This window comes from Mastacembelus armatus, chromosome 5, assembly GCF_900324485.2.
Source record: "Mastacembelus armatus chromosome 5, fMasArm1.2, whole genome shotgun sequence".
NCBI classification, from domain to species: domain Eukaryota; kingdom Metazoa; phylum Chordata; class Actinopteri; order Synbranchiformes; family Mastacembelidae; genus Mastacembelus; species Mastacembelus armatus.
In genome coordinates this window covers 20,911,376-20,926,222 of record NC_046637.1, presented here as the reverse complement: position 1 = coordinate 20,926,222, position 14,847 = coordinate 20,911,376, and the positions used below count along the sequence as shown (strand labels likewise).

The 14,847-nt window shown below is 43.7% G+C and overlaps 1 protein-coding gene across 3 annotated transcripts; it reads right to left on the bottom strand.

Annotated features, from left to right (window-relative positions):
• Window positions 1–527: 527 nt before the first annotated feature.
• Window positions 528–14,538, bottom strand: myh7ba (myosin, heavy chain 7B, cardiac muscle, beta a). Of its 3 annotated transcripts, none has more exons than XM_026306291.1 (44): window positions 14,480–14,538; window positions 13,983–14,146; window positions 13,379–13,482; window positions 13,142–13,285; window positions 12,814–12,970; window positions 12,653–12,680; window positions 12,298–12,394; window positions 11,693–11,716; window positions 11,503–11,595; window positions 11,317–11,380; window positions 11,128–11,226; window positions 10,929–11,032; window positions 10,684–10,822; window positions 10,459–10,577; window positions 9,949–10,098; window positions 9,576–9,746; window positions 9,305–9,484; window positions 9,087–9,219; window positions 8,929–9,005; window positions 8,479–8,566; window positions 8,282–8,399; window positions 8,042–8,165; window positions 7,791–7,927; window positions 6,445–6,700; window positions 6,092–6,334; window positions 5,771–5,947; window positions 5,506–5,651; window positions 5,323–5,413; window positions 4,850–5,239; window positions 4,642–4,768; window positions 4,441–4,559; window positions 4,141–4,337; window positions 3,880–4,063; window positions 3,550–3,715; window positions 3,337–3,461; window positions 3,113–3,228; window positions 2,807–2,999; window positions 2,495–2,698; window positions 1,783–1,908; window positions 1,486–1,656; window positions 1,298–1,402; window positions 1,114–1,209; window positions 889–1,023; window positions 528–645 (listed from the first exon to the last, which is right to left on the bottom strand). In XM_026306291.1, the coding sequence occupies exons 2-44, from the start codon at window positions 14,077–14,079 to the stop codon at window positions 634–636; spliced, it is 5,826 nt and encodes a 1,941-aa protein (XP_026162076.1). In that variant the 5' UTR covers window positions 14,080–14,146; window positions 14,480–14,538; the 3' UTR covers window positions 528–633. The 3 variants fall into 3 exon arrangements, with proteins under 3 accessions (XP_026162076.1, XP_026162075.1, XP_026162077.1); XM_026306290.1 differs by having other exon boundaries at window positions 14,445–14,503; XM_026306292.1 differs by lacking the exons at window positions 12,298–12,394; window positions 13,142–13,285; window positions 13,379–13,482; window positions 13,983–14,146; window positions 14,480–14,538 and having other exon boundaries at window positions 12,814–12,899.
• Between the last annotated feature and the right edge of the window lie 309 nt (window positions 14,539–14,847).

The following is a 14,847-nucleotide window of genomic DNA, read 5'->3' as shown; positions in this document are numbered from 1 at the left end:
TAATATAACACAGTATTTAACGTTTATTTTATCCCTGCTATTTTAATTTTAACTGTAAGTCTATGTAATGGTTGGCATGATGAGGATATTAGACACTTCAATCATAACCCATCAAAAACGCAATTGATCAAAAAATGATTGTATCTCATTTCATCAGGATCAGCTTTCTACCAATGTTTTTTTAGAAGAACGACTAAGTTGATACTGGCAGCGGAATAACATGATGAATTCATTTTAGAAAACAACTCGTTTTTTTATGTTGCCATCGAATGATACATAATGGTTCTTTAAAATCCACCACTGCACTCTAAATTTTTCTTTGACCGTCAAGCAAACGGGAGAAAAGGTTCATGTTTAGTTTTTACCTTCTGTAGCCAACTGTCACCCTCCATGTTCTTCCTCTAATGCTAACACCATTTTTCTTATTTAACAGCTGTCAAATTATAATAAATTCTTCTTTGGACCGTATTTGTCCGATTTCTATCTTTATCACATTTTCGCACTTCAATAATAACAAATCAGTTCTATTTAAAGTTTTAAAAGTCTTTATTTGGATGCGCCCACACACTTGAGCACAGCTGTTGCAGCTGGCTGGCTGTGATATGTTTGGCTGCAGCGTTCAGCCTCATCGCATCACTCAGCAAGCTGAAATACACAAGACAGGGGTGTTTATTAGCAACCACATACACACTGTCATAGTTGTGACCACACTAGAGATCACATGAGAAGGCTATGTGAGGTCATCTTCAGAGGATTACATCCAGTCTCTTCTAAGTATAGTTGTTGTTATGTAGCCTGCTGGCTAATTTTAATAAATTCTTCCAAAGGTCACACAATTCTGGAGTATACTGTAATATGAAATGTATTTTTTATATTTAGTTTGCTAACCTTGCTTCCTTGGTCACGGTTGCGGACACGGAGCTTGTTGACCTGCGATTCTGCCATATCAGCCCTCTCCTCTGCATCGTCAAGCTCATGCTGCAGCTTCCTGTACTTAGACAGGTTGGTGTTTGCCTGCTCCTCCTGCAGAGGGGAGGGCACCAAGTAAACCATTTAGTGTACAGAGAGCTGAAGTGTTGCTGACCATACACTAACGGCGGAAACTGAACTCACCGCATCTTCTGCCTGTCTTTTGTAGCTCTTCAGCTTGACCTGCAGCTTGTCAATGAGGTCCTGCAGGCGGACTAAGTTCTTCTTGTCTTCCTCAGCCTGTATAAAACAGTACAATGAGCTGTTAACTCAGTTTCACTTTGTAGCTCTGGAATACTCTACAGCTCCAACAACAGTACAAGTTTACCTGGTAGGAGAGCTCTTTGATTCTCCTCTCATACTTGCGTACTCCCTTTTGATATTCTTGACTCTTCTTTTGCTCCGACTCTAGTTCATTCTCCAGTTCTTTGACCTACCATAAGGATACACAGTCATTACAAGGATTATCAAGCTGGACCACGACTACATAAACATTTCATTCGTCTCAGCTCTTACCCTGGCCTCCAACTTTTGGACTTGCTTCTTGCCACCCTTGAGGGCGAGCTGCTCAGCCTCATCCAGACGCATCTGCAGATCCTTTATGGTCTGCTCCATGTTCTTCTTCATCCTCTCCAGATGGCCACTGGTGTCCTGCTCTTTCTTCAGCTCCTCTGCCATCATGGCCGCCTAGAAATGCGGAGGATCAGTAAAGGGGCAACAAGTAATCTCTTAGTGGACTGGAATCAGTAGCGGCACATAATAAATGTCTTGTAGCTTGATGTTGTGAACTCTTGCAGACTATATTTTGCTTACATCAGTGATGGCCTTTTTGGCCTTCTCCTCTGCATTGCGGCACTCCTGCACAGCATCGTCCATCTCATTAGACAGAGTCGACAGATCATTCTCCAATTTCTTCTTCTGGTTGATCAGTGCCGTATTCTGGAGCAAAAGAGTCAATTGATAAACCCTGCTCAAAATTTAGTTCTTCATTGACTATAGTTAGGATTCAATTCATCCATCCAATGTCTATACCCATACATCTATACAATATCTATACCTGCTTATTCCTAACCAGGGTCACAGGGATCTGCTGGAGCCTATCCCAGCTCTCTTTGGGTGAAAGGCAGGGGTGCACCCTGGACAGGTCATCAGTCCATCACAGGGCCTCATAGAGACAAACAACCTCACACACTCACACTCACTCCTATGGGCAATTTAGAGTCACCAATCAAAAAACCCACGCAAGCACAGGGAGAACATGCAAACTCCACACAGAAAGGCCCCTGCTGGGTTTCAAACCCTGCTTTGAGGCAACAGTGCTAACCACCATTCCACAGTGCTGCCTAGTTAGGATTCCATGAAACCTAAAATAACGTCAATAAAAAAAAATCAGAGCAGCTGAATCCCCACTCCACGCCTGTTTAACGAAAGTAAGAGACCATCCTTTGATAAGCTTGTTTATTTATTTAAAGTGATTTATTTATCATAAATGTGCTGCAAGCTGGTTTTAAAGTCACCTTCCTACCTGAGAGTGCAACAGGTTGACTCTCTCAGTGGCCTCGAGCAGCTCATGCTCAGCTAGCTTGCGTGTGCGGTCATTCTGCTCCAGCAAAGTCCTGAGCTCCTCCAGCTCAGCAGCCAGCAGGTTGTTTCGGCGCTCAGTCACCGCTACCTGCTCCTTCAGCTCCTCGTTCTGGTGAGCAGTTTCATCCAGCTCCAGCTGAACGTCCTGGAGTCACACACCAGAGTGTAAGTGAGAAACTTTATTGTTCTGTTCCACTTGCAATGAATCTGACACATCGGTTAAGTTCATCAACTGGCTGCAGCGGGGACTCACCTTGATCTGGACCTGCAGGTTTCTCAAGACCTTCTGGGACTCTGAGGCCTGCCTGATGGCGTGGTTCAGCTGCACCTCCATCTCATTCAGGTCTCCCTCCATCTTTTTCCTCAGTCGCACTGCCTCGTTGCGAGACTTAGCCTCAGCATCCAAGGTGGCCTGCATTGACTCAAGTGTTCTCTGGTGGTTCCGGCTGCGAAGATGATACAGGTAAACAGAAATTTTAGCAGGCTAAGGTATAATGTGAGGTGGTTCATCAATGGATTTACAAATTTGCTATAAAATGAGATTATCCGTAAAACTCACCGAAGGTTGTCGATTTCCTCATCCTTCTCTGCCAGCTTCCTGTCAACGTCAGCCTTGAGCTGGTTGAGCTCCAACTGGATCCGGAGAGTTTTGCTTTCTTCATGCTCCAGAGTACCCTGAAGCAGAGAGACATGGCACTCAGGTTTTCATGATATTCTCCTCAGTGAGGAATATGTCAAAAATGACAACGAGAAGAAAGTGGGAGAACTCAGCGAACTGCTTACTTCAGCTTCTTCTAGAGCAGCCTGGATCTCACTTTTCTCAATTTCCAGACTCTTCTTTGTCTTCTCCAGGTCATGGATGGTCTTCCCTCCCTGACTGATTTGATCAGACAGGTCAGCAATCTCCTCTAGAGGAACAGAGATGGGAACTTATTTCATATTTCATAAAATGCAACTTTCCATCTGAGGAACGACCGAAGCTACAAGAAAGCATACCCTGTAGGTTTTTGTTCTCCCTTTTGATGGTCTCCAGATGATCCAGAGTCTCCTCGTAGGAGTTCTTCAGTTTGAAGAGCTCAGTGCTCAGGCTGCGAGACTCTTTCTGAGAGGTCTCCAGCTCTGACTGGCACTCTTCATACTTCTGTTTCCACTCAGCCAGCACCTGGAGGAAACAACAAGGCAGCTTATTGCAGTGGAGCAAAAGTTATGATTCACCATGGATTGTGCATGGCTCCTGTCCACAGTCCTACCAAGTCATCACAGAATAAGACAATGGTTTGAGATCAGCTTACACATTTCTCTGTAATACCTGCCATCAGCTAATACCTTGTCAAAGTTGCGTTGCTTCTTGTCCAGGGCAGCAGCTGCAGCGTTGGAGCGTTCCAGGTCGATGACCAGATCCTCAATTTCTGTTTGGAGTCTGTGCTTAGTCTTCTCCAGGGAGGAGCATTTGGCATTGGAAGCCTCCACTGTCTCTTCAGCCTCCTGCAAACGTATCACCAGCTTCTTCCTATTGACAGGCAAGCAAATTTGGTACTTGTATCTTCACCATTTGATTCTGCAAGTTTTTAAGTAAACCTCACTCACTTGGCTTCCTCCAGCTCCTCAGTCCTCTGGATGGCATCAGTTTCATACTTGGTTCTCCACTGAGCCACCTCAGCGTTAGCCTTGGACAAAGCCCTCTGCAGCTCAGACTTAGCTTCCTGCTCTTCATCATACTGCTCTCTCAGAAGATCACAGTCGTGTCTAGATGACTGCAGCGCATGGGCCAGGGCATTCTTGGACTTAAAGAGACCAATCACAATGATTAAGAGCAGTTAGTTGACCTGAAGGAACTTTTACAGAAATGACTGTAACAATCAGTGACTGAGGCTGTAAATATCTGACCTTATTCTCTTCCTCCAGCTGTTTCTTGAGCTCCTCAGTACTCTGGCTGAAGGAGTTCTTGGCACGCTGGAGCTGGGATACCATGGATTCTCTCTCTTCAAGTTTCCTGCCCAGCTCACCTTTGCAGGGAGGAGAAAAGGTATGAGTTACTAACTGGTCTGTGAAATTTGTGACATTTATGATGAAATGAAGTTTCCTTACCACTCTCAGACTGAGCACGTGCCTTTTGGGTGTTGACGTCGCTGAGCTGCCTCTGGAGCTCTTCAACTTTGGCTTTAGCTTCATTCAGTTGGTCTTCATACAGGCGACACGTCTTCTCTGAAGTCGCCTGCAAACAAATGATAGGAACTAGTTTTCAGGGGGTTTAGTTTGGACACATACTTTAAACCTTGTGTTTCTTATTCGTCACCTTGCTCTTGGAGAGCTGCTCCACAGTAGAGGCCAGATCATCAGCTTCCATCTTGGCCTCACTCCTCTCCTTCTCCAGTTTCTGTTTGACTCTCTGTAGGCTGTCGATCTGCTCGCTCAGTTCTGCAACGCTGTCGGCGTGCTTCTTCCGTAAGGCTGCCGTCGTGGCCTCGTGGTGCAGCATGGCCTCCTCCAAATCTCGCCGCAGTTTCAGAAAATCCGCCTCTCTTTTCTTGTTCATCTCAATCTGAGCAGAGGTGGCCCCGCCGGCCTCCTCTAGGCGCTCGCTCAGCTCCTCCAGCTCCCGAGCCACATCACCACGTTGCTTCTCTACTTTGGCCCTACAAGCTCTGTCGGCCTCCAGCTCCTCCTCGAGTTCCTCTGTACGGGCCTAGAAGAAAGAAAGGATTAATTATTTTTGCCAAAAGAATGATTTATAACTGCTCAACTAAAGGTTAAGAGACTATTTTCCACCTGCAGCTCCTTTATCTTCTTCTGGAGCTGATTAACTATGGCTTGCTCATCTTCAATCCTTGTACTCATTGCATTTATTTCAAAGTCTTTCCTGGTGAAAAAAAAAAAAATCATGATCTTACTTCATTGCTTAAAAGACAAGATGAGGTTTTCTATGGATACATGATGAATACAAAAACTCACTTTTTCAGCTTCTCTTCAAGTTGCTGCTTATCATTCTCCAGGTCCATAACTGACTCCAAGGAGAGCTTCAGGTCTCCCTCTAGCTTACGTTTGACCCGTTCCAGGTCCAAACGCAGCTTCTTTTCTTGTTCCAGTGAACCCTCCAGCTGATTGAGATCAGGACAGTAGAAGAATTACATATTATTTGTAAAACACATGACCCCTTACTGGACTGCATAATACAAAAGGGATATATACTGAATGTCCTGGCAACAACTGAACTCACATCATCTACTTGTTGCTCCAGCTTTGCTTTGGCTTTGGTCAGAGAGTTGACTTTGTCTTCCTCTGCCTGCAGGTCATCCAGAGTCTGCTGGTGAGCCTCCTGGAGAGCCTTCTTCTCTTTGGTCAGTTTCAGTATAGTTTCATCCAAAGCTGACATTTCCTCGACCAGATTCTTCACCTATGAGCAACAAAAAATTGACACAATGACACATTTATTTTCCATATTCCTTGCATATAAAGGAAGAATGTCTTGTAGGTCTTTGTGTGGCCTCTTAGTGCCCTCTGGAGGGAGCTCACTGCTCTCCTATTCCTTTCTCCTCACCTTGTTCTCAGTGGCATGTTTCTCCTTTTCCACTTTAGCCAGGGTGATTTCCAGATCGTCGATGTCTTTCTTCAGCTCAGCGCACTCGTCCTCAAGCTTTCGCTTTTTGGTGAGCAGATTAGAGCTCATCTCCTCTTCATCCTCCAGTCTCTCCATGATTTCTTTCACCTTGGCCTCCAGCTGGATCTTAGTTTTGATGAGAAGCTCACAGCGGTCCTCGGCATCTGCCAGATTGTCCTGTTCCTGTAGGGTAGAGGAGAAAAAGAGTATGTACTCTATGCATTCCCCCACTAGTAATCCTAGAGCATTCCCCTACTACAGTTCTTCTGAAACCTGGATGTGTGACTACTTACCGCCTGCAGCTGAAGAGAGAGGTCATTCTTCTCTTGGATAAGGCTGACCTGCCTCTCCTCCAGATCTTTACGCTTGACCTCTGATTTTTCCAGAGCCTCCTTCAGCTTGACCATCTCCTCCTTCAGAGAGGCCAACTCCTTCTCGGTAGCGGCGCTCTTCAGCAGGGGTTTGATTTTGAAGAAGAGCTTCATCCAGGGCCAGTGCTTGACTGCGTTGAATGCGCGGATGTTCCACTGGATGATCATCAGAGCTTCCCTGAAAAGGCAAAAGAACATAAGTAAGAAACAGAGTGATGATTTTTCTATCACATTCTATTAACGTCTGTTTAAAGTATATCAAGAGAAGAAGATCAAAAGGTTTTGTCCTGGACCCGTCTGTTTTTTTTTAGTTACTTCTCCTCTGTGCTTGATTTTTGGCACTAATGCTGCAACTATCAACTCCCGAGTCTAACTATGCACTGAGAGATGCAGCTATAACTCCTATACCTAATGCTGCTTTTGATATTTCCTGGCTGTGACCAAACAGGATTACTAGATTGATTTGATCTCAGTAGGACGGTGTCTTACAATCCTAAATATGGCTCCAGTGCAGACTGGTCAAGGCCTTCCCGACAGTGTTTAAAGGGTGAGTTTGAGTGAGCGTGCACACACCAGGGTGTAGGGTGAATGAAATGAGGGTGGGGGAGCTGATAACATTTTTGACGTGACTCTATGCCGGGTGCCTCTCAAAGGTGAGTGTCTGTGTTTATTTAGAAACTAAAACTGTCTGTCCAGCGGGCGGCTTTAATCCTCTGTCACCCTCCATGTATCCTATCAATGCACTCACTTAGAAGTACAGGCGCCGCGGACAAAAGGAGCCAGGGGCCATTGGGCATCCAGGGAGGGGCTTGAGGGTTGTATTTTTAGGGAGGGCCTGAGCAGCTGCCGCTTGACACATGTTGCCACCTGGCTCTGAGGACACCGTCAGCATTGTTTCTTTTAGAGAGAGCGGTTGGAGAGAATGGCCGGAGACCTGTAAGGGTGGTATGTGTGGTTGTGTGAGAGGGATAGGGCCCTTATTAACAGTGGGGCCACACACATGCCTGGTAACCATACAAGGGGAAGCACACGCCTCATACACGCTGATAACACTGCCCTTGCATGCCCCAGATACCAAAGTGAGGGAGTGAACACTAAGGTATAGGGTAACACTAGCCCAAAGGCTCATGGCTGATTGTGTTGAATCTGTTCAGAGAAGCAACTGGTGTTGGAAGTCTTTTGTACTCATCTTCACCTTCAAAGACATTTGTGCACTTATTAGTAAATTTACTATAAATTCAGGAAAAAAATGTAAAATGATCCTTTACCTCCTTTCCATCATCTTCTGCAGCTCCATCCTCATCAATTTGCCACGAGCTACGGCCTGCAGCAGCGTCAGGATTTTGGCCAAACGCTCGTCCCTCATCTCTTCGAGGTGACCCAGCAGGCCAGCTTTGAAAAACACCTAAAGTGAAGGGGGGAAAGGAAACAAAAGTTTTAAACTGATAAGTAATAAAATCATGGAAACTGAGAATGGATGACATAGAGCCATCGCTGCCTCTGTATAACACACACTTACTTTTGTGTGTCCAAATCTGTACTGGTTGTGGTCGATATCCAGCGTGGCCAGCAGCTTCTCTGCAGCTTTCTTGCTATCCACAAACTTATCGTCTGGGATGGCATGGGGATTCAGGATGCGATAGCTGAATAAATGCATAAAACGAGTGTTTCGGGACAGATTCTCAGTGACATCTGACTATGGCTCTCGTAGTATCCAAAAAGTGGTGTTTGCTTTTTCTGTGCGTCTTGTTCGTCTTACCGCTGTTTGAACTCAGCATAGAAGATGCGGTTGGGGAAGCCCTTTCTACAGATCCTGATGCCTTCCAGGACACCGTTGCAGCGCAGCTGGTGCAGCACCAGAAATGGATCGATAATCCCTGCGCAGAATGAGTTTTACTTACAAATCACGACCTGTATTTCTTTGTTCGTGATAAGATGTGGTAATGATTGTGTTACCTGGAGTCTTGGTCTCATTAGGGATGATGCAGCGAACAAAGTGAGGCTGGGTGCTGCGGAGGTTCGTCATCAGCTTGTTCAGATTTTCCTGCAGGAGGAACAAAGTTAATGAGTAAATAAAAATACTGTGTGTGTGTGTATATATATATATATATACATACATATATAGAAATAGTTACAACATCAATCACTGAAAAACAAACTACACAGAGCCTTCATGTAGCACATTTTCACAAATCTTTGTGTTCCACATCTTGTCCTTGATGCAAATGAGAGAGGAGCCAGCACAGACTTAAAGTGATGTTCATGTGATCATTGCCCTAAACATCACTGCAAGTCTTAACTGCCTCCGTCCCAGCTATCCAGTGAAGCCCACAATTCCTCACACCATCCATAACACTGAATCATCTGCATTCACACGCACCATTTTATTAGTGGTGTCAGTCTCACCTTGTGAAGCTGAGACACAGTCTGGAAAGAGGCTGCTTTCTTCCTCTTTTCCTTGGTACCAGGCTTCTGCTCGAGGACTGTGAGGGTATTAGCAGAGTGAATAAGGTGACCACTCTAAAGTGAGCTATATATCACAGTCAGAATCCTGTAAACTGTACCTGCGTCTGAGCCCACGTAATTCTCATACAGAGAAGCTAACAGCTTGTTGGAAGACTTCTGGAAACATGCCACCACTGTCTCATTGAGTGGGTCTTTGTTTTTGTCCAGCCAGCCGAAGATATTATACGGCACCTGGGAAAATCCAAAAAAAAATGATTATGGTGAATTATCTCCATAAGACTGTGTTATTGCCAGCCTTTAGTAAGAACACACTTACCACTCCAGCATAGTGCACCAGCTCAAAATGAGTCTCGTACTTGCGCTTCTTGTCTAGCCGTGGCTTCTGGAAATTAGGTGATTTGCCAAGGTGATTGTCATACAACTTGGCTTTAAAGCTGTTGTCTGTGGCCTTTGGGAACATACACTCCTCTTCAAGGATGGACATGATGCCCAGAGGCTGGAGGAAGAGCAGCATGTTAATCTAATTTGTCTCTAGGAAACATATTTCTGATTACATTTCGCATTAATACTTTAATATTTTTTTTTACCTTTTCAATGAGATCAATACAAGCTTGGAGGTCCAACCCAAAGTCAATGAAGGTCCATTCGATGCCCTCCCTCTTGTACTCCTCCTGCTCCAGGATGAACATGTGGTGGTTGAAAAACTGTTGCAGTTTCTCATTTGTGAAGTTGATGCAAAGCTGCTCGAAGCTGTTTAACTGCAATCAAAGAGAAGTGGGTGTTCAGAAGACGCATTAGAAATGAACAGCATGAAGAACATAACATCTTGCAGACATTCACCCTGCAGTATCACTAATTCGCCACCATGGGAAGAAGGATTAGACACAAACAGAGCACCTGTTAATTTGAAACCAAAATTTAACAATTTTAATATCCCCATTAGCATGAAAGTCAACTTACTTCAAAGATCTCAAACCCAGCGATGTCCAGGACTCCTATGAAGTACTGGCGAGGCAGGGAGGTATACAGGGTCCGATTGATGCGTCCCACAAGCCATTTGAACATGCGGTCATACGTGGCTTTGGCCAGAGCGCCGACGGCATAGTTAACCTACAGCACCCACCCACAAACACACATCCACACACATGCAGCAGTACAGCTGTCATTCACTTGGAAAGCCGCTGTTGCTTAGATACCAGATCCTAGTGTGTGTGGAGTGGTAAGAGTATTGATCCATGTAGGATTAAGAAGCTGTACCTCGTCAGCATACCAGTCCAGCAGAATGAAGTGACACTGAACACACTGAATCTTTACTACGCCGTTAAAGCTCCTTTTCGCACTGCAGCTCTGCTTTCATCTGTTCACCATGTTGACACTTGTGCTTCATTTTCCATCTCATCTAATACTTTGGATTTCAAAGTATTAAGATAATCAAATAGCAAAAAGACCTCAGACATTGCATCTCCTCACCTGTTCAACATTCTGTCCTTTCACCACATACTCATTCCCCACCTTCACCCTTGGGTGGAGCAGGCCCTTGATGAGGTCCGCTGAACTGACTCCCATCAGGAACGAGGCCTTATCTGCACCTGGTCGACAAACACAACACAAAAATTAAACAAAAGTAAATCACAAACTCTTACATCTGTTTTTTTTTTTTTTTTTTTTGTCAGATGTCATAGAGCCGGTTCCTACTTTCAGTGCCGTCGGCCTCCGCCTGCTCCTCACGCTGCTTTTGCTTGAATTTCATGTTGCCAAAGTGCATGATGGCTCCAACTATTTTATAGCAGCCATACTTTTCATCAGGCAGGAAGCCGAGGATGTCCATGGCATGCTGCAGAGGGCCCAAGAAGATGTGATCTCACAAAATGATCTGCTCTTACTCAGATGCTGCTGAGTTTCTTTTCTTATGGGGGGGAAAACAAGGTAAAAGCTCTTACATCAGTGGCCATCAGCTCCTCTCCGTCATCCATGCTCTCCACGGTGGTGACACCCTGGGAGCAGAAGTGGTAGTCGTATGGGTTGGAGGACACCAGCAGCATGTCTGGAAGAAGGATTTACAGGCTCATGTGTGCTGCATTCAGTCACAGTCAGGAAGTAGGACATAGTAAAATGGCCAAAGCAGCCGGAATAACAAACCTAAAAGTTCTGGTTTCTTCTGCGACATGATCTGGTAGTAGATGTGGTAGCTCCTCTCACCAGGCTGCTGAAATATCACTCTGGATTTTTCCAGAAGATCTGAAGGTCAGGTGGGACATGTTAATATTAGACATGAAACAAAATGAGAAATGTGTGATGTTAAGAGACGGTGTGTGACCATTAACTCACAAATATCAATATCAGCTGAAGCCAGTTTCCCACTGGGACCAAAGTGAATCCTGATGAACTTGCCCTGTGGTGAAATGGGCCAAATATTTATAAGACAAAAAAAAAATGGTAGTATTAGGACTATTAACCAGTAAAAATGCATGTACTACAATAAATAAACTATTGGGCTTTTTTTTAGGCGCTTACAAATCGGGATGAGTTGTCATTCCTTATCGTTTTGGCATTGCCAAACGCCTCCATGGCAGGGTTCGCCTCAATGATCTGATCCTCCAGAGTCCCCTGGGAGAGAAATGTAAAATATCCAGTCATTTCATTTTTCAGTTAAAACTTTATTTTAAACCGCTATTAAATTTTTTTTTGTGCAGGTGGGACTCACCCCTGTTTTAGTGGCAGGACCATGCTGTAAAGGAAGAAGGCAAGAGGACTGTGAGTGTGATATTATCTCAAGCATGACTGAGTAATGCTTTCAAAATCAAAAGGGGAACACCATGATCAACTGGAGAATTAGAAATTGGTTGTTGTTAAAGCTGTGGTAAAAACCAATGGCCACCTTGTTTTATATGATGAAGTTTGGTGAACGCAGGGGAGAAAAAGTGAGGAAAAATGAGCATCAAACAAGAAGGAAAAGTCAAAAACCAAAAATCAAAGCAAGGGGAAAGATAATGGAAAACATCTGGGGAAAAAAGAAATAACACGGACAGGGGAAAAGAAAAATTCAAAAATCAAGGAGGAAGCATAGCAGAGTGGCTGAAATGGCTACACAACAAATGAGGGTAAAGACTCAGACATGAATTTAATCAGTTCTCACATTCACCACTTTGACAGTAAAGCAAATGTATGGACACAGTTTAAAGGGAATACACTGAACGATTCCTGGGGCAAAAATAAATAATAATAAAAAAAAAAATACAGCAAAAAAAAAAAAAAAGCTTTAAAAAGGGAGGTGGGAAACAAAAATATGAGTTTCCACTTCAGCCTTACTCCTTTTTTGGCAGATGTTTCCCCAAGAGCTGCCACAATGGCAAAATACTGAATGACACGTTTCGTGTTGACAGTTTTGCCAGCACCGGATTCTCCGCTATAGGAGTGTGAAAAATAATAAGTACACATACAACAGGTACAATACAAAAATGTTCACAAAACTGGACACGGTAGTGTAAATCAAAATCATTACACTGCAAGTTACAAAGCAAAGAAAAAAAAAAAAGTCAAAGCCAAAACGTTTCAATGTAAAAGAAAAATCAAATGTTTAAGTGGCTGAGTGTGGTGTCTACATGTTATATGGCTGCTCATGACAAAAAACTATTTATTCTAGTTTGAAGCAGTTAATACTTACGTGATGAGCATGGACTGGTTGTCCCGATCTGGTGGAGAGAGAGTAAGTGTGTGTGTTTGTATGTTGCATATGCATCAATGCTTAGATACTTATGTATACTGAATTTTGTTATTAGTTTTAAGTGTGTGTGTGTGTGTGTGTGTGTGTGCGTGTGTACGCACTCCTCAGCATGTCATTGTAGGCATTGTCTGCGATGGAGTAGATGTGCGGGGGAGCCTCAGAGCGCCGTTTGCCTTTGTAGGCAGCGACCACAGGGGCTGTGTAGACGGGTAGCCATTTGTACGGGTTCACTGTCACACAGAAGAGCCCAGAGTAGGTCTGAGGAAACAGGATGTGACACAAAACCAGCTCAGTGAGGTACATCACCTAAAAGTTAGGATAATTAATAATCCAGATAATTCTACGGTCATTCGGATTATTATTTCTTTCAAGAGAACATGGAAAACAAGAGAGAGGGGAAGTAACATCTGTACATCAGTGGATACTCACATAGATCATCCAGGCAGAGTAGCGTCTGCGCAGGTTGTACAACACAGAGGCCTCGTTGAGGTGCGTCAGCATGGCCATGTCTTCGAGCATGTCATACTTAGGAGGATTCATCTGCTGGATGTCACTTTCCTTCACCGTCAGAGTCTAAAGCAACGTGAGGAGGGGGATCAGGGGCCTGGACTGTGCCTGTGTTGTAGTGTTTAAGGGGAGTGCAGAGGGGTGGGGATGCACACTTACCTTCCCATCTTTGGTCTCACAGATGACTTTGTCACCTTTTGTCTCCTTGATTTCAATCTCAATGTACGCTTCTTTTTCATCAGGGACCCAGGCTCGCTTCTTACCTAACAGTCCAGCAGGGGGGTGTGTGTTCAGTGGCAGGGGGTAGGAAAATTGCAAAACTCACCAAAATCCAAAAGTTGGCAAAGAATATGTTGGAAACTGATTGAACAAAATCATCATAAAATATTACACAAATTAAAGTGTGTGAAAAAATAATCCAACTGATTTTCTTTTTGTAGAATATCATCTTTTTAAGTGAAATAAAAAAAAGTTACAATTAAATATTTTTTTAAAAATACTGACTTCTCACTCCCACAAAAACAGACAAATAATTTCTGTATTTCCAACTAAATCATTTTAAAATAAAATTATTTTGTACAAATGTTCTCTTTTTTTACATCTGCTGGATTTTAATCTTATTTAACAACTGATACAAATTTTAAATTAAATCAAAAACTAATAAAATAAATAAATAAAATAAGATAAGATAAATATAATTTGATGAAATTTTTTATGTGATGTGCGCTCTTAGCTTCCGTTACAGCGTCCTTATCAGGCCTACCGTCAAAAGCGACGGTGTGCTTCGTCAGCAGCTCCAGTTCAGATTTGCGTAAAAACGGTGCAGCCTCCCCGAACTCCGTCAGGTTAAACCGCGACATGGTGCCAACTCCTCGCTGACCCTATCGAAACCGGACGCACCAGTGAGACAGCCGAGTTGTGGAAATCCTTTTTCAACAACAACAACAAAAAAAAAACAACTTTGTATTAGGGCAAGTACTTCTTAATATGTTTAAACAGTTTTTGCTGTTTCGTCTTCCATTATTGATAAAAACGTGGCGATGAAAAAAACTGGCTGTGCGTAAAGAGCGCAAATCCACTGTCTCCAAACGAGAACAAAAGCACAAAAAAAACGCAAAAACATGATGGACACATTATTACTTTACTGCAACAGATGAAATTAAGACGCTTTCATGTGCAGCCCACACACTCGTAAAAAAAAAAAAGTGCATAATGATGAACCTACCAAAGTCAAAACAAAAAAAAAAGTTGTCCACTGACCTTAGGACGACCACAACGAAATAACAGCTTGGTGAGATGTGCCCTCCTTTATACTGTGTTCCTCAAGGTCACGGTCAGTGGACATTTGTCCCTCATTAGCATAGGCCACCTCCTCCGACGCCTATTGGTGCTGGGCGCCTGTCTCAATTGACACAAAAGGAAAGCTACGTTTTTGTCATTGCTCTAAACCCAAGCCGGCTATTTTTGTATCCCAGTTATTTTATGCACTGTACACAGTACGAGGGAGCGGGAGAGATTGGCATTAGGAGCATCATTGTAGGGGGACATTTTTCACTCTTTTGAATCTGAAGGACAGTGCATCATTGCCTCTACTTTGTCCACACTGAGCAACAGAAACTTAAAAAAAA